The following is a 22501-nucleotide window of genomic DNA, read 5'->3' as shown; positions in this document are numbered from 1 at the left end:
CCCCGCCCCTCCCCGCCCTCCCGGCCGTCCGGGGCCTTGGCCCCGCCTCTCCCCCTCTGCCGCCCCTCCCAGATTCAAAAGGACGTTCGACGTCGGGAAGCCCCGCCCCTTCCCCCTCCGCTCGCCTCCTGCTACGTCATTTTGGCGAGGCCTCTTTTGGGCGGGCAGAGGCGTCGCGTGCCCGGTGTGCGGGTGGGGGTCGCCGGAGTGACGTCTACGTCCCACTTCCCGCTCGGCTCGTGCGGAAATGACGCCCAAAGCTCCCGCCGGAAGGGCCGCGGAGGCGGCGCCGAGAGCTTCCCAAGATGGCGAACCGGACGGTGAAGGATGCCCACAGCATCCACGGCACCAACCCGCAGTACCTGGTGGAGAAGATCATCCGGACTCGAATCTACGAGTCCAAATACTGGAAGGAGGAGTGCTTCGGGCTCACGGGTGAGCGGCCGCGGCCGACGGGACGGGCGGAGCAGGGAGGGAGCTCCCCTTCCCGGCTCGCTGCCCACCCCGACGTGCGCCGGGGCCCCCTCTCTGGGCAGGGCGGGTGGCCCGCCGATGGCTGGGCTCCTGGGGCCCTCCCTGTGGGGTTTGGCCGAGGGGAGATGGGAGGAGCCGGGGGAGACCGAAGCCAGCGGGTCTCCCCCTTCCTCGCCTGGCCCGGCCGCGTCTGCCCGGGACCTCCCCGGCCTGGGCCGGGCCGAGCAGCGGACCCCAAGCACTTCCCTTCCAAGGGAGTTCCCTCCGTCCCGCAGATGCGGAGCTCGAGAGCAGCGAGCGCCTAAGCAACCCCGAGCCCCGGCGCGCCGGCTCCCCCCGCCAGCCTCCTCGCAGCTGCTGCAGCGCCACAACAGGCCCCTCATACCCACTCCTTTTTTCAATCACTTAGTTTTTTTTCCTCCCATTACACGTAAAAACAATTTGGAACATTCGTTGTTTAAGCTTTGAGTTCCAAATTCCCTCCCCCCCCCCCCCACTCCAGCCCTCCTTGAAAAGCCAGCGGTTTAAGATAGGCTCTATGTGGGTTGTCGCCTAAAGCATTTTTCCATATTTCGAAAGAAAACAGACCAAAAATAAATCTCAACAAAGTTAAAAAGCAGTATGCCTCCATCTTGTACCTTCCAGACTTGTTAGACCTCCAGGCTGTTTCACAAGCAAGACTCCCCATCTCCAGGCTCTGACCCCCAAGTCCAGAGTGCTCTCTCTCCTCACGTCGACCTCCCTTCTCCTCTAACTTCCATCCTGGGGGGAGGCCCTCCGCAGCCCCTCTTCATATCCCATATCAAGCCGGCTTGTACCTTTTTTATTTGCTTCTCTCCACCCCTTAGCTCCTTTTTGACTTATTTTGTATACCTAGCACTTACTTAGCACAGGGTGGACACATTAGTTTATGGACTGACTGACCCTGGAAGGAGAACTCCTTATTTGTAAACTTGTAGGCTTTTTGTAGAGCACTCTGGTAGAAGGTATGTGCTTTTAACTTTTTTGTTGGGATTATATCCTAAAAGGGTTGAAACCCAACAACAAGACATTAATGTCACAAACCACAAGCAACAGCATCCAGTGTCCAAAAAATAAAGCCACATTTGGGAAGACTTTATAAACTATGCAGAGGCCTGAAAAGCAGCACCTGAGATGTGGCAATCTTCCAGTGACCCCTGGAGCACAAGAGAATGGCAGCAAAATGGACAAGGAATCCTGAGGAGGGGTGGGCACCGAGGCAATATGACTTTATACAGCTTGAAGTTACTCAATTTGTTTAGCTGACTATGATGTTGTTTTATGTCGGGGCTGTCCAAAATGTGACCAGTTGGCGACCCATGGTGCGATTTTTATGCATCCCTCTATGGGTTTAAAAATGCTTTAGTAAACAAAGTGGAAGCCAAGCTACTGCAGATCTCTCAATAAAATGGCAAATCCAAATATATTGCTTTTGTTTCAATAAAAACTTTTAGGTTTTTTGTTTTTTGTTTTTTTGCAAGGCAGTAGGGTTAAGTGACTTGCCCAGCTAGGTAATTATTAAGCATCTGAGGCTGGATCTGATCTCAGGTCCTCCTGACTCCAAGGCTGGTGCTCTAGTCACTGCACTACCTAGCTGCCCCCACAACAAAAACTTTGAAAAGTAAGGACAGCCCTGGTTTTACATGATTGAAATAAAGGGAAAGGATTGAAATAGGTGATCCCTTATTAAGTCATTTATCATTCCACTAAATCATTTATCACCTACCATTACTATTTATCACTTACATTGCAACAACCTCCTGGGGTTCCCCTTAGTATCAGTTAAGAATGCCTGCCTCCATAGACTAAATGGAAAGTCACTTTTCTAGTTATTGTCTTAAGAGTTTCATTTGACTTCTTCTGAACCTACCAAGCTGAATGTCAAGCTCTGCTGCTGCCCTTTGACAGTTCCTGAAGGCTTGTAAGGTTAACCTTAGAATTTCCTTGTCATTTTGCTCATCTTTTGGTTTCAGCGGAACTTGTTGTTGATAAAGCCATGGAACTGAGGTTTGTGGGGGGTGTCTATGGTGGCAACATCAAGCCGACACCTTTCCTATGCCTGACCTTGAAGATGCTGCAGATCCAACCAGAGAAGGACATCATAGTGGAATTCATTAAAAATGAAGATTTCAAGTAAGTGAGAACCATGTGGACTTTTTCTCCACCTGAACTAGGGTCCTAGACCTCATTCATTGGAACACTGTTTGGCTGGGGAGGCAAAGCTCCAGCACACGACTCTCCATAGGATTTCTTTTTTCCTAGATTTTGTCCTTGGGGACTGTAACCTCTGTTTCTTTGGTAATTGTGCTAGTCTTTACTTTCTGATTGAATTTTAACTTTTCAGTAGATCTTCAGTAGAGATTGACTTATGTTTGTATGAAAAATCCTTTGATAATTCTCTGTGTTCTTGGTCTCCCATTAGTTAATTGAGAAATTGGATTAGAAGGTACTTTCTAGCTGTAAAGCTCTTTTACGGGGATGATTTACAAGAAGCTTGTTCCCAAAAGCATCCCCACTCATCAACTCATTTTGTTAAAAGTGAACTTGGAATGTGAGTTTGTTGCTCAGGCCAGATGTATATTGCCTTTTATGAGACTCACTGATAAGCTGGAGGCTTGCTAGTGGAGGCTCACAGTAGGGCAGGGGAGAGAATGTGAGTGACCATCTTGTGGCCTGGAGGGGAGAGTCTTGGGTCTTGGGCTCTCACAGGGAAGAGGGTTGGCCTCATTCCAGGTATGACAGTGCAGATCAAAGCCCAGGTTCGGCTCTCCTTCAGAAAGAAAAACTTGGAATTGAATTGTTCTCAGAACAGTTGGCCTTGGAAAGATCGTGAGCTTCTATTAAAGACATTACAGAGAGGATTCCTTTGCTGTGATGCCTGCTGTTCCCCTGATCCAGCCTTTCCTCAGTGAAGGGAAAATTCCCTCTTCTCTTGAGCAGCTCCCATGGTGGGGACCTCTCTTCTTCTAATGGTATTCCATAATACTTTGGACAGCTTTCATTGATAGAAGTTTTCAGCTTCGATTTGCCCCTCTCTGATAGCTAAGATAACCTGGGTTTTAGGCACAATCACAGTAGTTTACCTCTCAGCTCATGTTCACAAGTTCTGGGATTCTGGGCAAATCTCTTTTGTCTCTTGAGGCCTAAATATAAAATGAGAGTGGAGAAGGAGCCTGTGAGTGAACTCCAGTTAAATCCTGCTAAGTGCCAAAGACATGAGTCCTGGGAGAAGAGTTGATGTTTTCTGGCTGCGTTCCAGAAGGCTCTGCTCCATTCTCTGTCTCCTTGTATCCCCATGACCCCCTTGGGAGGTGGGCATCTCAACAGTCACTGCTCATTTTACACTTGAGGAGCCTGAGAAGTGAAGCTTCCAGGTTATGGGGCACATGAGTGAGGGGCTGAGCCACATGCCTTCACCTGAGGTTGCAGGCTGCCTTAGTCTGCCAAATGGGAGCTGATGAATCCTCATTCAGCAACTGTTTTATCAAAGCACCTTGTATGGCATTCCTGGGAGCCAGGGATTGGGAGGAAGAGGGTTAACCTCAAGTGGCAGAAGAAGAAATCTAGGACCATGAGGTGACTGCTACAGGCCACATCACTAGTAAACCACTAGTCACACTAACAAGCTGCCTGATATAAAAACATGTTTTTCCATTTAATTTTATTTTTCATTTAATATATCTTTATTTTCTCTGCTTCCTACTCCTCATCCAAATTTTTTTTTAAGATTTTTGGCAAGGCAAATGGGATTAAGTGGCTTGCCCAAGGCCACACAGCTAGGTAATTATTAAGTGTCTGATCAGGTACTCCTGACTCCAGGGCCAGTGCTCTATCCACTGTGTCACCTAGCTGCCCCCTCATCCAAATTTTTAAGAAAAACAAAACTTGTAATGTGCATAGTCCTCCATTTTTTTTTTTTTTAGGTTTTTGCAAGGCAAATGGGGTTAAGTGGCTTGCCCAAGGCCACACAGCTAGGTAATTATTAAGTGTCTGAGACCGGATTTGAACCCAGGTACTCCTGACTCCAAGGCCGGTGCTTTATCCACTATGCCACCTAGCTGCTCCAGTAATGTGCATAGTCAAGCAAAACAAATTCCCCACTTGTTCATGTAGCATCAGTCTATCAGCTCACTGTTAGGAGTGGGGAGAATACTTCTTCCTTGCCCAGTGGAATCACAGCTGGTGATTGCATTGATCAGAGATCTGAAGTTTTTCAGTGTGCTTAATCTTTTTCTTAAGGGTTTTTTTTTTTTTTGCAAGGCAAATGGGGTTAAGTGGCTTGCCCAAGGCCACACAGCTAGGTAGTTATTAAGTGTCTAAGACCGGATTTGAACCTAGGTACTCCTGACTCCAAGACCAGTGCTTTATCTACTGCCACCTAGCCACTCCGCAGTGTGCTTAATCTTGATAGTATTGTTAGTGTAGAATTGTTCTCCTGGTTCTGCTAACTTCACTGTTCATCAGTTCATACAGGTCTTCCCAGGTTTTTCTGAAATTATCTCTTTTATCCTTTCTTATGGCACAGTAATAAGTAATCCTTTAAATTCATGTCACTTCATTTGTTCAGTTATTCCTCAGTTCATGGCATCCCCTGAGATTCCAGTTGTCTGTCGTCAGAGAGACCATAATGCTATAAATGTTATAAATATAGTAATGTACATGAGGCTTTTCCCTTTTCTTGGATCTTTTTGGGTTCTAGGCTGAGTAGAGATCTTGACAGATCAGTTGTATGGAGGGAATTAGCCTTTTCCTGAATCTTAGGGTGGCCTATTATGTCATTGTCTCTCCTTTCAGGTATGTCCGCATGTTGGGGGCCCTCTATATGAGGCTGACGGGTACTGCCATCGACTGCTACAAGTATCTGGAACCTCTTTACAATGACTATCGGAAAATTAAGAGCCAGAACCGAAATGGAGGTGAGCGGGGGCCTGGATTCGTGACCCCTGTCATATTTTTGTTTGATCTTGTCCTCTTCATGGGGTCCCCAGTCTTCCCAGGGCCTGCTTAGTTGGAGGGATCTCCTGAAATTCCAGTTAGCAGGTTAGACCCATGCTATTCTGAGGACATGTTTCACCCTGTGGAACTGGGGAAGGGGGAAGGGGAAAGGACAACCCTCCTCTTGGGAGGATACTGAGAGAAGGGAGCCTCAAGTAGCATGCCTGACACCCCTGGACCATTTTTGTCCTCACCCCCCACCCCATCCTTGTTAAAAGGTCATTGGTTCTCTGCTTACTCCCATCCATGGGCATAGGTCTGAGCAAATATAAAGTACTGTTTGGTTGTTAAAGCCCATCACAGCCTGGCCCCATTGTACCTTCTCAGTCTTCTTACACCTCCTTCCCCTCTATCTACTCTAGGAGTCAGGGACCCTGGCTTCTTGACTGGTCCTTCCACCAGACCCTCCATCTCTAACCTCAGGGAGTCTTTGGCTGTGCCCCCTGCCTGGGATGCTTTTCCTACTCATCTTGACCTCCTGGCTTCCTAAAATGTAACACCCACAGGAAGCCTTCCCTTGGGGACCACCCCCTCAGTCTATGCTTTCTGCTTCTGGTTACTCCATTAGGTTGTGAGTTCCTCAGGAGCAGGAACTGGCTTCTACCTTTCTCAGTATCCTGTAGCACATAATAGGTGCTTAATAAAGGCTCCCACAGGGGCTTCAGCTTTTGTCATTTGGTAAAACAGAGTCTGAGTTCCTTGAGGTTGGGACCATCTGTTTTTTATGTCTCTAAGGTCCAAGCGTAGTGGTCAAATGTTGGAAGCTCTTGGGGGATTAGGAACCTTTTATAGGACTGCCCAGCCCATTGGCTGCAGTACTTTCATTTTGAGGAAATTCCTCCTTATATCACATCAGAACCTGTTCATAGGGGCTCTGCTTGTGGCCCTGTTGGTCACTAGCCCATATATTTGGCTTTCTTGCTAAGTCTCAGTTCCCACCTGGTGTTCTGGGTCCTGAGCTCTTGAGTTTCTTTCCCAGAATTCGAGTTGATGCATGTGGATGAGTTTATCGATGAACTCCTACACAGTGAGCGGGTCTGTGACATCATCCTGCCTCGGCTTCAGGTAAGAGAAGATGATAGGCCTGTCATGCAAGGATGGCCCCTGGCAAGGCTTGCAGAAGGGCTGGTGGGGTGGTGTTTCAGAGGAAGTGACAGGAGCTAAAAAAAGAGTAGTAAGTGAAAAACTGGGCCCTGAAGGTTTGTGGGGGGGACTCCCCCTTCATGACTTAAGGAAACACAGGTTAACATGGTGTAGTCAAGGTGGTGAACCCGGGACTCCAGAGGTGGAGGTTTTGGCCCTGATGTGCCCTGGGCAAATTGTTCCCTCCTGGGGTCTCTGCTTCTACCTCCAAAATGAGGAAGGACTGAGGAGAGCTGGGCCACAGAGCAGGGCTCCAGCAGGGAAGCCTTGAGCTCAAGCTCATGAGCTGGACTGAAGAAGCTGCCCCCCACCCCCAAGGGCCTCAGCATCTCTTTACCACCAGGTGGCGCCTGAGACACAGCTCTAGACTCAGGCCCATGTTGTCCCAGGGGGCTTGGAGAGCTGGGTCCTCCTCCAGGACAGCTCTGACCTAGGCTGAGAACCCCTAGGGAGAGGGAGGATGAAGAGGAGTCCCCTTCTGCCATGTGGTCTGGGCTGAGCAGAGGGCTCTGGGGAACTCCTGTAGGAAGGAGCCAGGTCAGCACTCTCTGCATCTGCAAATCTTTAGAGTTGCCCAGAGGGTGGAGTTAAGTGTTTTTCCAAGGGCCACACAGCTGGGATTTGAACCCATATCTTGTTAGCTTTGAGGCCAGCTTTTTCTCCCCAAGATAGCCCTGGAAATCCTGGAAGACCATATTGGACCCCTTTCCTGAAATTTCCCCTGCTGTAGGTTAGGCCTACATAAATGTCTGCTGCCTTTGGCTACCATGTTGGGCAGGCAGAGCCATGCGGGCCCCCCCCGGCTCAGCCCAGAGGCTTTTTCTGTTCAGGCTACATTATCCTTCAAAGTCAGATTGGCTCTTTGAGGGACTTGAGGCCAGTTGCCTCCACCTTTTGATCACAGGGGCTCATCAGCTTGTTGGTCTGGCCTGCTGAGGCACCTTGCTCTTTAAATATACAAAGCAGTAGTATTACAAAGGAAGCCAGTTCTGGGGAAATCTAGTTGCCCACAATTCTATACTTATTTTAAAGAAAGTCATTAACTCTAGGTGAAGAAGCCCACTTTAAGAGGCATTGAATAAAACAGAACCAAGCTTGGGGGCAAATTAGACAAAGTCACCAGAATTCCAGGGGTTTTTTTGTTTTGTGTCTTTGTTTTGTTTTAAAGCCAGTTCTGGAGACACAGATCTCCACTAACTTTTTGAGTGGTTCTGGTGAGACTGAGGGTTTGGTTTTACTTTTACTTGGTTTTGACACATACTCTGTTAGCCTGAAAAGAGAGCACCAACAGTAATGGATGGAAGATTCAGAGAATTTTTGTTGCTTTGATATGAGGGGAAAAGCTTCCTTGGGAGGAGGTGAGTTTATCTGTCACTGGAGGCCTTTAAGCAAAGGGGGAATATTTGTCCAAGTTGTCATAGGAGGAGTTTCTCTAGTTCAAACCCTTCCAGCCCCAGAAATGATCTAAAATCCCTTTGGCCTATTTGGAACTCAGCAATCTCCTTGGGGGCTTTCCAGGTGAAGGCTGAACCAGAGGACTTGCTATTCCTGCATCCTTTCCATTCTAGCTTCTCAGCTTGGGCTCCAGGGCCCTTTCTAACTCTCTAGCTCTGTGAACTTCCTGGCCAGACCATGGAGTGCCCCATGTTAGCATTACCCATGGTTTCTCCTCCCCTTTGTGGATAAATTTGAAGAGACTGCTTGGTGCCTCCAATCCCTCACACTTCTGGACATTTTGCTTTCTGGCTTCCAATCTCATCACTCTTTGAAGCAGCTCTCCAAAGTTACCAGTGATCTTCCCTCCCCCTTCCCCCCTTTATTTACTTATTTACTTATTTTTCTAGCTATGTGTTATATGTAAAGATAGTTTTTAGCATTCATTTTTTGTAAGCTTTTGAGGACTGCATTTTCCTCCTTCTTTCCTCCCCATGATAGTGAGTAACCTGATATAGGTTATTTATAAATGTACAATCACATTTAACATATTTCCATATTAGTCACTCTGTGAAAGAAGAACAAGAACATAAGAAAGGAAAAACAAACAACAAATTTAAAAAAGTGAAGATAGTAAACTTTGTTCTGCATTAAAACTCCAGTTCCTTCTCTGGATGTGGATGGAATTTTCCACCAATGATCTTTTAATGATCAAATGTTCAAAATCACTCTCAGGGAGGAACTCCCCAGTGCAGATAGCATCTCCTCTTGCACCTTCTAGTCTTAAGACAGTAGCCTGGGGGGACTGAGCTCAGCGGTTTGCTTGGGATTCCCCAGGCAGAGCTTGAATCCGGGTCTCCCTGCCTCTGTCTGTGGTTGGCTCTCTTAAACACTGCCATGCTGCTGAAATTTATTGTTATTTTTTCACCCAGAAATGTCTTGGCTGGGGGGGGGGGAGAGAAGGGGCTTCTGCTACCTCCTCACAGATTGGGTCAGAGAGTGCTAATGCCCTCATCTCTCTGTTCTTTGTAGAAGCGGTATGTGCTGGAAGAAGCTGAGCAGCTGGAGCCTCGAGTCAGTGCCTTGGAGGAGGACATGGATGATGTGGAGTCCAGTGAGGAAGAAGAGGAAGATGATGATGACAAGGTCAGGCCACAGGACTGGGTCTCCTGGCTTCTCTACAGAGCTGCCTCTCCTGTTGGTTTGGGTCTCTATCTGACCTGGGCTTCTTCCATAAGAGGGATGGGGAGGGTCCTTTCTTTTGTGTTATGGCTGTCTGACTCTAGGGGGTGGCCTCTGCCTCAGTCAGAACCAGAGAGACAGAAGGAGCACGGTTTATTTTAAAGTTTCTAGGCTTGATATCTCCAGGTCAGAGATTCTTAACCTGGAGTCTGCAAACAGCTTTATCTGTCTGTCCTTCTATCCATTTATTTTCAATAGTTTGGTAGCTACATTTTTGCATATTTGATTTTCTTTGTAATTGTGCACATTTTATTTTATGTATTAAAAAATATTCTGGAAAGGGATCCATAGACTTTCCCAGACTGCTTGAGGGGTCCATGACCCCAAAGTGGCGAGTGAACAGTCCTTGATTTCAGTGGATGGAAAGTTCTGGGTTTGGGCTCAGGAGGCATTGTACCATTCACTGTCTGTAGGATTTCAATCTCAGGTCTTTTTCCTCCTCTAACTTGCATGGAAAGGGATGTTGAAGAAGTCCTTTGAGAGGAAACTCATATGGAGCCCTCTGTAAGTGCCTTCATTCTGGGGGGCGAGCCAGCTCTTTTGCAGACTCTGCCAGTGCCCCCTTGCCCTTGTAGCCCCTGAGCTAGAGAGCCTGGAAATCAAGAGAAGGCAGCCTGACCTGATGGGGGGGTGGGGCTCCCCTTCCTCCCTGTGGTCCCTTCCCAGGCTTTGGTTTCCATTTCTCAGGCTGGTGACCAAACCCGTGGGACTGTTGGGATGGCCTTAGGAAGGGACCCACACCTTGGTACCTGATGCCTTACTGGGCTTCTTCCTCCCACCTTTGACAGCCCTTGTAGGTGGGTCTTCATCAGTAGCTGGTTCAGATGGACAGCCTCAAAGCTTCTGTTCTGGGTTGGGGGCACTCCCAGTGTGCGAGGGCCAGAGCAAGTACATGGCTGGGTACTGTGAAGAGACAAAGGAAATTGGTGACCAGCGCCCTCTCCTTGAAGAGTTATAATCTGAGGGGGAGGTGGTGAATTTAAGAACACTTTGTGAGAAAATGGTAGGTCCTGCCCCTCCCCAGCACACAGTGCCTGGTCCAGAGGGTCAGTGTGAGCTCCAGCAAGCTCTTGAGAAGGGCCCAGTGAGCTTTAGGACACCAGCTCCAGAGGGAGATGGACTCCCTGGCAGGGGCAGGATCAGGAGGATGCTCCTGGTGGTGCTAGAATTTTGAATGTGATTGTCCACAGCTCCCCTTCCTGAGCCCTGGGAGCCAGTGATGAAGTTAAGAGAGTGCAAGGAAGAAAGTGGACCCTGGCTTCTGGGGATGCTGTCTGAGAGGGCAGGGCTTTCCCCCATCAGTCCTGGGCCATCAAGGGCCACGTGACCATTCATTTGGATGGTGGTGGTTTTTTTCCCTTTTTGTGCTCACCTTGTGTCAGTCTTACTATACTCCCCCAAATTCCTCAGCTCCTTTACTGTTACACAATAAAGTCCTGGCACCATGCCATAGAGTTGTGTCCAGCCAGTCGCCAGGTCAGAGACTCCCCGGGGCAACTTCATTGTTGGGCAGGAGCTTTGGGATCTCCTTGAAGCCCCTGAGCTAGAGAGCTGACCTCTCTATGGTTTGCCCATTTCCAGCTGGAGAGGGCCCCATCCCCAGATCACCGCCGGCGAAGCTATAGAGACCTGGACAAGCCTCGCCGCTCCCCCACGCTACGCTACAGGCGAAGCCGGAGCCGTTCTCCAAGGAGGTAATGGGGGCGCCAGCAGTCACTCCTGAAGCCCTAAGGCTGCAGTTTTTGCATGCAGATAAGGAGCAGCTCTGCCCCATAGGGAGGTCTGGCTGGCCACCACATGCTCAAAAGAATCATTTTTTTCTTCTTTTGCAGACGCAGTCGATCGCCCAAAAGGAGGAGGTAAGAGTTTTACTCCTTTGGGAATAGATTGTGTTCAGTTAAGTGACATTTAGGACACATTGCTGTAGGAGCCCAGGTTTGGAGGTGCCAGAGCTGGGTTAGGATCCTGACTTTGCCATGGTCTTCACAAGACCTGAGGGACCAGGACTGGGTAACCCAGCTCCCCATTTTGGGATCTGGAATTGTCTCAAGACTTGTTCTAATGTTGTGTCCACACAGTCCATCTCCCCGTCGAGAAAGACATCGCAGCAAGAGCCCACGACGCCACCGGAGCCGCTCCAGAGAACGGCGGCACCGCTCCCGATCCAAGTCTCCAGGTATCTGCAATCTTTGTGTGCAGTCACATCGATCTCCTAGCCCTTCCCATTGCCCTGTTTGAAGCAATGGGGCTGGGACTCTGGGCTCGAAGCCTGGGCATGGATGACTGTCTCTCCTGGGGCTGGGGGTGAGGCCTCCTGAGTGCTGCTCTCCTGCAGCTCCATGTGGGAGTCTGGGCTGAAACCCTTATCTCACTGTCTTTCCTTCTCCCAGGCCACCACCGGAGCCACAGACATAGGAGCCACTCCAAGTCCCCTGAAAGGTACTTGAGAAGCAGTCTTCGGTGGAGTCGCATGCCCCCCAGATGCAGACTGGCTGTGGGTTAGAGCCTGCGAGTCTGTCTGAAGCAGCCCGACTGACAGGGCCTCATTGGCCCAGCACCATCTGCCTCCCAGGGTCTGCTGGCCTTCTATCCTCAGTGGTTAGCAGACTGTCTGCATACTGGAGGTGCCTAATAAATGCCTGTTGCCCATGGTCCTCATCGAAGGGCAGGTCTGGGACGTGAGGTACTTTACAAGTGACCACAGAAGCAGGGAATGACCCCTGGGTAGGTGCTGAATGAAGTCATTTGTGCTCTTCTTGCAGGTCGAAAAAAAGCCACAAGAAGAGTCGGAGAGGGAATGAGTAATGGATACCTGACCAGCATTCTCCTGGCGCCTAGACTGGCCTCATCACTGTGGCTGTTGCTGCCGCCGTCAGCCCCTTCTGCAGCTCTTCCTGGCCCCTGCCCCTGCCCCAGTTTCTATGACTTTTTTTTAACTGGCCAAAGCCAAACTATGCTGAGTTTTGTGATGTGAAGACTTACTTGGGACCCTTCCCCATTTAACTGGTGGAAGAACAGGCTCTTTCGCCCTAAGGGCTGTCATGACTCCTTTTTTTCTGATCACACCAGGTTTATCTGCAGACAGATTAAACCATGATCACTGTTGGGTGCTGTGAACCGGCCCTTCCCTCCCCTCGTTTGTTGGTGACTGTGGTGTAGTCCCAGTGACAGTGGGCACCTTGTGGAAATAATCGTAGGTCGAGATTCCATGGACCTGAGTTTCAATTTTGGCCATGCAACCTTGGCCAAGTTCTCCTCTCCTCATCTCCATCAGATTGAGGGGGTTGGATTCGCTATTTGTGGGGTCCTTCCTCAGCATCCTGTGCTCCAGGCTCAGTGACCCAACTTTATGTGTCCGGCGGCGGGTCAATGATAACATGGCGACCAGACTTCAGGGTTTCATGGACTATTGACAGTAGTGAAAGAACAGTGTAGAGGCACCTGTGAGGTCATGGCTGATTAGTTCTGTTGTGTTTTATAAAGTGATTTCTCACCTTATCCGAGTCATGTTTCCATCTCCAGGGAGCTCAGGAACAAACGCAAGGGCTAACAGCAATGTGATAGGGGTGGGTCTGAACCCTGGGGAGGAGGGGCAAAAGTAAGAGTCTGGGGGTGGACAACAGTCCAGCACCAGCTGAGGAGGGGCAGGGAAAAAAGGCAGGAGGCAGTATGGCCATCCGCCGAGTCAGATGTGGAGCCTCAAAAAAGGCTTTTATGAGTCAGGAGGGACAATCAAGGGGACAGGATGAAGTAGGGAATGCGGCAGGTGGCGCAGTTGGGCAGCAGATGCAGAAACAGCTGGGGTTCTGGAAGGGAGAGGGCCAAAGTAAGAACAGAAATGAAATGTGGTTCCCAAAGATTTCTGCTGCACAGCTTGGGCTTGGGGCTGAATCTACCAGGCCAACTGTGACCAAGGGAACAGATGTTCAATGTGCAGGTGACAGAAAATAGGAGGGATAACCAAGAGCCCTGATTGGACCACAACGAAGGCCCCACAAGGGCATCTACAGACCAGAATACTGGGTCACATCAAATAAGGTGAGATTTAGTAGAAAAAAAATAGTTTTACATGGGTTCAAAAAGCCAACTTCCACAGGGGAGACAAAGCTATGGCTAGACAGCAACTCAATGGAGAGAGCTCCAGGGATTGGGGAGGGGCCAATAGCTCTGGCAGCCACAAAAAGCTGGCAGAACCTTAGGCTACGTTGAGAAGTCCACTATGTGAGCTGCTCTGAGCTTCTTGGGTGGGGGTGGGGGATTGGGTTTTTTCATTTTTTGTACCCCCCCCCCCCCCCCCGGTTTAACTAGGGTAGATGCACATTGAGGTTGGCCGAATAACTGAATATAGCCCTAATGAGTCAGGCTGGTGGCAAGCTTCCCAGTGGTTCGGGTGCAAGAGTTCAAGTTTATGCCACGAGGCTTAGTTATTTGGAGGTATTGTAGACATCAGTCCTGGAAAAAAGATGAGTGGGGTAGGGTTAGGGTGGGGACACGTGCCAGTTGGCCAACATTTGTGCCAAGCGTGGTCAAAGGCAGACGGTACAGAGGTAAGCGCCCAGTTGTCCTCTAGGAATGCACATTCAGCTGTACCCGATAGGTGACCAAAGGGAGAGGACCAGCAAAGGCCTGCTAAAGGAAGTGGCATTCTGGCAAGGAGGAGAGTCAACCTGGACCTCAGAGCTAAGTCAAGGAAGGCTGGAGAGGGCCAAACTAGAACCTCCAGGGCCATGGGGAGCCACTAGAACTCTTGTCTATCTAAGGAATGGGATCATCAGATGAGGCTTTCGGAGTGGAGAGGTCCAGGCACAAGATGACCAGGGACTACCCTCGGGTGGGGACACGAACACACAAGAGATGTGAAAGTTGAAACAAGGCTTGAGAACGTCCTGGCCACATGGCGAGGAGAGGAACTGAGGATGACCCCCAGCTTGAGGGTTGGCTGACTGGATTCCCAAGTGAAGCAGAAGTCCTTCATGGAGGAAAGATCAATGAGTTCAGTTTTGGACATAGTGACTTCGGGATGCCCCTGGGACATCCAGATCATGAGACAGGTGGAGACGGATGACGGGCTGAGGAGTAGGGCTGGCTGGATCTGACATTGTTTAAAGTGAAAAGAGAAGGGGGCCCAGGGTAGAACTTTGGGGGACCCCCACAGTTAACAGGAATGACAGGAGAGACACAGGGACTTGGGAAATGGTCAGCAGCATCAGATGCAGAGTGGGGTCAAGAAGAATGAGGACAAGGTCATGGATCAAGAGATCCTCGGTGTCAGCTGAATGAGGCCAGAGGCCAGACTGCGGGGGGGTGGGGGTGGTTCTGAAGCGGATGGGGAAGGCCCAAGGGTTAATAGCTTTCTCCAGCAGTTTAGCGAGAAGAGAGGAGACAGACAGTACAAAAGCTAGGGAGCTGGGAGGATTGTGGAGATTACATGGGGACATTTGTGGGCAGCAGAGAGGAGACCAGTTTACAGGGAGAGAGGATGGTAGGAGACAATCTGCTGGAGAGGAGGGGATGGAATGGGATTATGGGTGACTGTGGAGGGGGTTAGACTGGACAAGGAGCAGGGCTGCCTCTTCGTGAGAGACCAGAGGGGAGACAGTGGAAGATGTTGTTTGAGGCAGATGAGATGAGGAGGGGGCCAAGCAGGAGCTTCCTGTTGCATGGTCCTTGGCTGTACAATGGGTTGAATTTGCAAAAAGGCAGATTTAGGGTTGATGTATGGAAGTGAATGCTGGCAGCTTGCTGGGGCTTCTGGTACAGGTCTGAGCCTGTGGTGGTGATACCCTAACAGGCAGAGTAAGAGCTTTGATAAACCAATTGAGTCAATTCTCAGGTCTCGGCAAGACCAGGGCAAAGGGGTATGTGAGAGCCTCCATGGTTGCCAAACTGGTCAGCAGAATATGCAGTTGGCCTCAAGAATGTGACAATATAGAGGTCAGAAGTTAAGGGGCAAAGAGAAAGAAATGGCCTAAACCCAGGCCTGCCTTGCCTCTTGGCCCTCCTCCTGGGGACATTAGGTCAATCCAGCTTCTAATGATAACTGGTGCATCAAGAAGACCATCAAGATCAAACAATGTACCACAGATAAAGCCTCTGGCCTGACACCAATACTTTACAGGGCGATTGGCTTTCCTCTTTGGGTAGACTGCCTCTGTGTTAACATTATGCCTTTCACAAGGAAGCAGATTGAGAAAGCTTTGGCTAATTTCTAATTTCTCTCCATCTCCTAAGGCAGAGCCATATGCATTACACATCCAAGGGCAGAAGAATATATGTTCAAGATGACATGCAGATAGAGGGGCACAGTGGATGAGAGCATGAGGTTTGTAATCAGGAAGATGTGAATGAAAGTCCTGCTTTAGATGCTAGCTGGGAGATGCTGGGCAAGTTATTTGACCTGATTCTGTTCCAGTTTCCTCACCTTCCAGGGTCCTTGCGAAGTGCCAAAGTGCTAGATAATTGCTATCCTTGCTATTATTCTAGGACTTATTCTCCCCTCCCAAAAGTGCTTGAGGATTTGCAGGGACATAGTCATATTCTTCCTATCTCAATTTCCAAGTTACCTTGGGTGCCATGGTTGATATTTCAGGCCCCCCAAGGATGGAGGACAAAGCCTGAGAGGTCTCATGGTGCAGTGGGAAGATGACTAGATTTGGGGTCAAGGGTCTTGGGTTCAAATCTCAGGTGAGCCCCAGAACAATGAGGAGAGAGAACCCTGAGCCAGCACTCCAAGGCCACAAACTGCTCACCTCACACCACCTGTCATTGGACAGGCTCAGGAACCTGAGTTCCATTCCCGCCCATGACATGACTCTGCACCAGAGCAATCATCAGCAGTCGGTGCTAACCACTCCCAAATCCCTGGAGAGAACCCTTGTCCCTGAAATCTTTATCCAGTCTAACTAAAATACCCTGACATGGAACTAGTGTTGGCAGAGGAGGCTGGGGTCTGCCTCCCCACTCTGATGTTGGATAAGCCCGAGGCTTGGGACCCCAGAGATTATTTATGGGAGAGATTGTGTAACAATAACTCGCGTTTCCTTCCAGTCTCTCCAGAATTCCTACTGTTCCATAAGGCCAAGAAGCTAACTGGTTCAGCCTATCTTTTGTAGGCTCGGCTTTTCCCCCTTGAAGACCTTGCCAGGGACGTCACCAGAGGATATGAATGAAATCTGTTGCCTGCTTCTTCCGTTCCCTCAGACTGACCAAACCTATGTGGCTCAAGAAGCAGTTTGACAAAACAGAATTTCTCCAAAGAGGTAACAAGAACAAGTCCAATGTTTTTTCCCTTTGAAGTTTCAAAAGAACTATGGAGAAGAAAAAATCTGGACTCCCATTGTTGCAATTTTGTTTTATTTTTTTTCCTTTTAAAAAGTTTTTGGCACTACATAGTTCTGTAAAGAATAGAAGTGACAAATTTTAAAACACGTGAAATCCCTTCCTAATTCTGATTTTTAAGAACAATATATATAAAGTCTGAAGCAACCAAAGTATGAATACAGCTAATAGAAAATAAAGAACTTAATTTTTTTTTTTAAATTCTCTCTTTTTACAGTTCATCAAGGTAAAACAAAACACAAAAGTCCCTTAAAAATAGGGTAATAAAATAGATGAAATTTGTATCACTTGTTTTGGTGATACTAGTAAAAACTATAGCTTGTTTCTATATACAAATGATACACTTTAAAAACAGTTTTAAATTTAAATAATCTGTATCTAAACAAGTTGTGTTAAAATGTTAAATCCAGGACCTGATTTGCTTTGATTTCCGGGAGATGTCACTTCTTCTGTTGGATGTAGTTCAAGCTGAGGGACGGGTGCCCCTGCGACAGCAGAGGGAACCGGGGGTTGCTGGGCATCAGCGGGCCAGCTGCAAAGCAACCGAGACAAAGGGCATTCAGTGCCGTCCGCCGTCCGGGGACATGACTAGTGTGGGAGGGCTGGGGGGACGCAGACCAACTAGCCAGGCCCGTAAAGTGACTGTGGCCACTTGGAGGCCCAATCAATGGCCTCTCTGGCGCTCCACGTGTGGCTATGGCCCAAGAAGAGGGGAGGAGAAAACGCATCTCATTAGCTTTCATTTCCAGGAGCTAAGGGCAGGGGGGGAGGAAGAGGAGGGGGAGGAGGTTGTGGGGACACCCTTCAGATGTCCCCCCAGAGCCAACCTAGGTGAAGAACCCTTTAGCACACTAGGGACAGGAGGAGGGGTCAGGCTTCCCCCATCCCCCAGCTCCAAGGCAGCCGCGTGGAGGGACGCAGTGGCCAGCTCCCCACAGAGAAGAGGACTCTGGCCCCCTCTGCCAGAAGACCCCCCCGGGGGGGGTATGCGTGGAGAGCTCGGTCTGCGAGCGGCCGGCTGGGCGGCGAGGTGGGCTCCGGTGGCATGGACGAGAGGACTCAAGCGTACCAAGGACCGAGTGAGACTTATGAATTGTCAAACCTGAAGCTCACAGCAGTGGGCATGCAGGGCACTATCCTTCTGATTGCCAGAGTGAGGGTAGGAAATAGTTTCTGTTTCTCTAGAAAAGCCCCAGACCAACTGAGGAATAAAGCCCAGACCTCACATGTTGCCTGTAAGAACCAAGATGACTTTTAGGGGAAACAATCAAACTCGGAATTCCTCTTAGCGGTGAGGCTCACCACCCAAGGCTGCCCCTCCACGGCCGCCGGCCTGCCCCCTGCCCTCGGGGCCCGAGGTTCCCGGCTATGCTCCCTGGGGGATGGGCTCGAGGGCCGCTCCTGGCTTCCTGACCGAGACCCTGGCCTGCGCTACAAAGAAGCAGCAGCCCCGCCCAGCACCTGGCACACGAGGGACAGTACCTGTAGGGTAGAAAGCTTTGTTCGGCTGGAAGCTGGCGTTCCCCTGCTGGAGGAAGTTCTGAGGCACGCCGCCATAAGGCCACGACGCTTGGAGGATAGGGAAATGGGCGGGGGCCCCGTGCTCCCAAGGAACTGGAGGGGTCAGTTTTGCAAACTGTCCTTGAAAGCCCTGATCTGCTTTCCAGAGAGGAGGAAAAGACACAGGTATCAGAACTCAGCAGATCCAGGACTCAGCAGCCCTCTCCCAGACCCAACTCCCAGCCCTAGAAAGCCTGGGGGAGCCCTGGCTGGAGAGGGCTGGCTCAGCCAACTGGTAGCCATTCGGCTCTATTAGAAATACTTTCTTCCCTTTGCCTCTGGAGTCCCGAGATGGTTCTAAGTGAAGTAGTGGCCAGAGCTGGGGGTTGTCACAGTGTCTGCTGTTCCTTGGGATGGGGGTGGGGAGAGCTTCAGAGATGCAGCCCTAGACCACTAGAGAGCCCAGCAATCCTGATCCCCTTCCCCTGCCAGGATTCCCATTGTCCACTGTCCATTTTACAGAGGAAGAAACCAGACTTCCAGGGAGGTGAAGGCACCTGCCCACAGGCCCTTGGTCAGAAAGAAGGAGAGATGGGACACAGACTGGGCACTCAGACCCCTGGCAGCCAGGAAGGGCTTCTTCTCACCCAGGACCTTTCAAGGCAAACTGGGATGGAGGGCAATCTCCTGGGAGGCCAAGGTCCTCTCCCTTTGGGGTTCTGTAATGGGATTTCATCTATAAAGGGACCCCTCATGGAGGAACTCTTCCCACCCATCTGAGATTCCCTCCCTTTGAGAGGGGCTTGGAGGACAAAGAGACTCAGTGCAGGGGTTTCTGCTCTGAAGGATCTCAAGTGTCAGGACAAAGATCTGAACTCAAGATTCCTGAATTCAGTTCCTGGGCTTTCCCCACAACTTCAGGCTTGAAGTATACTTAACTTTTGGGCCTTGGAGTTTTCCTATCAAAGTTAAAAATCATTTATCAATATCTTCTCATCTCAACTTTTCTTTTTTTTATTTTGCCAGGAAATGGGGTTACGTGGCTTGCCCAAGGCCACACAGCTAGGTAAGTATTAAATGTCTGAAGCCGGATTTGAACTCAGGTCCTTCTGACTCCAAGGCTGGTGCTCTATCCACTGCACCACCTAGCTGAGCACCGCCCCCCCCATCTCAATTCTTAATATTCTGGGGAACTTGTCCACACTAACATCCCTAAATGCAGGATGGTTTTCTGATAACTACACCCCCCCCCCAGAGGACTTGAGTCTATAATAATTTCACAGAACCCAGTCAAGGCCTTCTAATTCCTATCTCCCCCTTTTTCTATGAGAAAGCTGAGGCTCTGAGAGAAAGGGCCCTCAGCTAGGGCTCCGGAGCCCCCCTTGCCACAACACCAGACTGGTTCCTTTGACCATGACCCCTAGGACCCGTCACAACAGACCCAAGAGAGGAAAGAAGGGTTACCTGAGTTCCCCACTGCACCATTGTTCACCAGTGAGTTTGGAGCCACGGGGCTGTGCCAGTGTCCCTCATGAGAAGTGGGAATGCCCAGGGGGGGCCTGGCAGCAGGCTGTGCAAAGATGATGCTGGGATCATTCAGGCTCACAGTGCTCTGGTTGTTGGTGGTACCACCGCCACCAGACTGCATGGGAAACGGGACGCCGGCAGGGTGGCTGGGGTTCCCTGGTGCCGAGTGGATCACGGGGCCGTGGATCGGCCAGGTGGCGCCTGGCATGGGGATGGGGTGGGCGTGGGGGTGCACCTGCAGCAGTCCCAAGTTGTGCAGGGCAGAATACTGACCTGGGGGCGACTGGGGAAAGTTAAACAAAGGCAGTTGGACCTGATGGGGAGGCTGGGCCGCCTGCGGTGGGCCATGCTTGGGCTGGGCTATGGGCTGTGGCGTGGTCTGGGCAAGAGGAGCTGTCTGAGAAGAGTTCTGGGGGAATGGCGGGGGCTGTGGAGAGTAAGATGACGGCTGTGAATCAGACTGCAGAGAGAGAGATAGTTCTCAGTTAAATCACGGGCACGTTCACATCCTAGACGTTTGCTATGAGCACCCCCACAGCACAGAGTGTGGGCGAGTCACAGAGATGGCTACAGATCCGGCCCGTCTCCCACCGCAGCCAGATGAAGGATGCTAGTGACCCTATTCTTATATAAGGGGACACGGAGGCTGGGAAAAGTGAACCAGAGCAGGGATCCCAGAACGGGGGGCTGGAGAGCACAGAGCCAGGGGAGCCCGGCAGCCTGCCGCCAGCCCCAGGCGGGCACCACCAGCCTTCGACTCTTGAGGGGCTCGGACTTACGCATTCAGAGGACTGCCTGGTCCGCAGGGGGCGGTCAACTTGTTGCTGGACCGAGCCAGCCACCGCCTGGGCACTGACGAGGTTGCGCACCAGCTGGGCACCTACATAGGAAACAGCACAGAGACTTGAGCCAGCGATGACCAGCCGGACGTCAGGGGCTTCTTCATCGACAAGCAGGGCCGCGGGGGGAGGTGCGCCAGGCTCAGGGAGAGCTGAGGGACCTTCGACCGATCCCTTCCCAGGTCCAATGGCCCCAGCCCTCGGCCTGGGAGAAGATGCTAAGAGACGGGGCCGCTCCCGAGCCCCAGGGAGGAGGAGGGATGGCCGTCCAGTGGCGAGGATGCTCAGACAAAGACACTTACAAAGGCTCCCTTCAGAAGGATTAGATCTTGGAGGGCTTGTGGGGAGTCGGGCACATTAGAGCATTATTGGTGGAGTTGAGCTGAGGAGGAGCACAACCATTCTGGAGAACAATTTGGAATTATTCAAATAAAGTGCCTAAAATGTCCACGCCCTTCGACCCAGAGAGTCCACGGCTATGCGTCTACCCAGAGAGACCAATGACAAAAGGGCTCCACAAACACCCAGAGTTGAGACCAGCCGTTCGGTGGCCGCTGCCCATCCCATGGGGAGAAGCTACATGAACTGTGGTCAGTGAAGGGGAAGAACTGTGGTGCAAGATAGGACAGAGAAGCTGAATGAGAAGAGAGCAGAGAAGCAGGGAAAGACCAACACGAAGGGAGCCAATGCAGGCAGCGGGGCCAGAACACAACACCCACAACGGCTCCAGCGATGTGAATGAAAGCACAAGGACTAGAAAACCATCTCAACCAATGCTGGGCCCCTTCCAAGAAGAACCAAGAATAAGCTTGGCCCCAGAAAGGGACTATGGAAAGACCCTTCCTCCCAATGCAGAAGTGGGGGAGGAGGGGCCCGCAGGTGTGGAACGCTGCAGACGCTGTCAGATTGTTTCAATGTAGTGGTTGGTTTTGCGGAATTTTTTCTTCTTTTTTAAAAAAAATTCTTTGTTATGGTTTTCTGGGAAAGCGAAAGACACAGGAGATATTTAAGTGAAGCAAAGACAAAAGATAGCAGTAAAGATTATTATTATTTTTTTATAAAGACGGTATCCATCCCACTGCAGGATCCTGAAAGTGTAGACAGACCATGAGCTGCTCCCTTGCCCTGCCTCCCTGGCCCTGGCTCCACCCCAACCAGACAGCTCCCTGCCCCCTTTGCTCGGGCATCCTTCCCCAGCCCCCTCCCCAGCCAGTTGTCCTAGCACCTCTAAATACAGCTCTTGGCTGAGAGGAGCTTCCTAATCACCTGCTTCCTTCCTCCTCTGCAGAGTCACTGCCTTCTTTCTCCCATCACCCTCTGACAAGGGAGTCAGTAGGGAGCACAGGGACAGTGTTCAGGCCCTGGCAAATGGGCTGAGCTCCTTAGGTTGACTGTTAGGAGTCAGTCGCCTCCTTCAGACAGACTGAGGCATACCTGGGCACGGAGGTTTACCTGCCAGACCGTTGTTCCTCTGCCGAGCTTGTTTGTACTCTGGGCATTCTCTTCTGACGTGCCCCACGTCTCCACAGATGAAACATCTTTTCTCCCGAAGTTCTCTGTCTTCATCTTTCATGTCTTTCTCATCTTCTTTCTCATTCTCTTTCTTTTTCAGCCTAAACAGTAAAGCGCTGATGCCAACAACATTGTATGGATAGGTATTTCTAAGGAGCCTTGGTCAATGGAAAACTAAGCCCAAGTCTGCGATCCCCTATCATCTGAGCTGCAACCCTCACTCGTGGCAGACTGCCCTTAACCCAGGATCCAACAGGAGAGGAAACCTTACAGCTGACCGAGTATATTCACCTAAGTAATCAAATAAAGGGTCATTTGCTAATCTAGTCGTTCACCAGTCGTTCTCCATAGCTCCTCGTACCCCTTGGTGGGAATCCCTGCCCTGGGAACCGAAATCTCTGATGTTTCACACAACAGACACAAATGTGCGTGAGAGAGAGAGAGAGAGAGAGAGAGAGAGAGAGAGAGAGAGAGAG

General features: G+C 50.5%; 2 protein-coding genes and 1 long non-coding RNA gene across 14 annotated transcripts in view; 2 read left to right on the top strand and 1 right to left on the bottom strand.

Annotated features, from left to right (window-relative positions):
- Positions 1 to 109: 109 nt before the first annotated feature.
- TUT4 (terminal uridylyl transferase 4) overlaps positions 110 to 22501 on the bottom strand; it is an 82728-nt gene continuing 60336 nt past the window's right edge. For 2 of the 12 annotated variants that reach the window (XM_074221430.1, XM_074221434.1), the window contains 8 exons: positions 21966 to 22126; positions 20454 to 20554; positions 19612 to 20134; positions 18130 to 18303; positions 17061 to 17179; positions 10059 to 10212; positions 6430 to 6650; positions 112 to 362 (listed from right to left, as the gene is read on the bottom strand). In XM_074221430.1, coding sequence (XP_074077531.1) covers positions 17088 to 17179; positions 18130 to 18303; positions 19612 to 20134; positions 20454 to 20554; positions 21966 to 22126 — 1051 coding nt within the window. In that variant the 3' untranslated portion in view covers positions 112 to 362; positions 6430 to 6650; positions 10059 to 10212; positions 17061 to 17087. Of the gene's footprint in view, positions 363 to 6429; positions 6651 to 9812; positions 9902 to 10040; positions 10213 to 16623; positions 17180 to 17749; positions 17881 to 18129; positions 18304 to 19611; positions 20135 to 20453; positions 20555 to 21965; positions 22424 to 22501 lie in introns of those variants that run through there. The other 10 variants (XM_074221437.1, XM_074221431.1, XM_074221433.1 and 7 more) reach the window with 10 other exon arrangements.
- PRPF38A (pre-mRNA processing factor 38A) lies at positions 253 to 12216 on the top strand. Its single transcript, XM_074221438.1, has 10 exons — positions 253 to 435; positions 2469 to 2628; positions 5290 to 5411; positions 6470 to 6555; positions 9100 to 9213; positions 10891 to 11003; positions 11142 to 11168; positions 11388 to 11485; positions 11700 to 11748; positions 12072 to 12216. The coding sequence occupies exons 1-10, from the start codon at positions 306 to 308 to the stop codon at positions 12112 to 12114; spliced, it is 942 nt and encodes a 313-aa protein (XP_074077539.1). The 5' UTR covers positions 253 to 305; the 3' UTR covers positions 12115 to 12216.
- LOC141512466 (uncharacterized) lies at positions 14645 to 16843 on the top strand. Its single transcript, XR_012475501.1, has 2 exons — positions 14645 to 15631; positions 16422 to 16843. It is a non-coding gene; the product is annotated as an uncharacterized LOC141512466 (long non-coding RNA).

Source organism: Macrotis lagotis, chromosome 2, assembly GCF_037893015.1.
Source record: "Macrotis lagotis isolate mMagLag1 chromosome 2, bilby.v1.9.chrom.fasta, whole genome shotgun sequence".
Taxonomy (NCBI): Eukaryota; Metazoa; Chordata; class Mammalia; order Peramelemorphia; family Peramelidae; genus Macrotis; species Macrotis lagotis.
The sequence above is the reverse complement of the archived record's forward strand: the minus strand, read 5'-3'. Positions and strand labels throughout refer to the sequence as shown.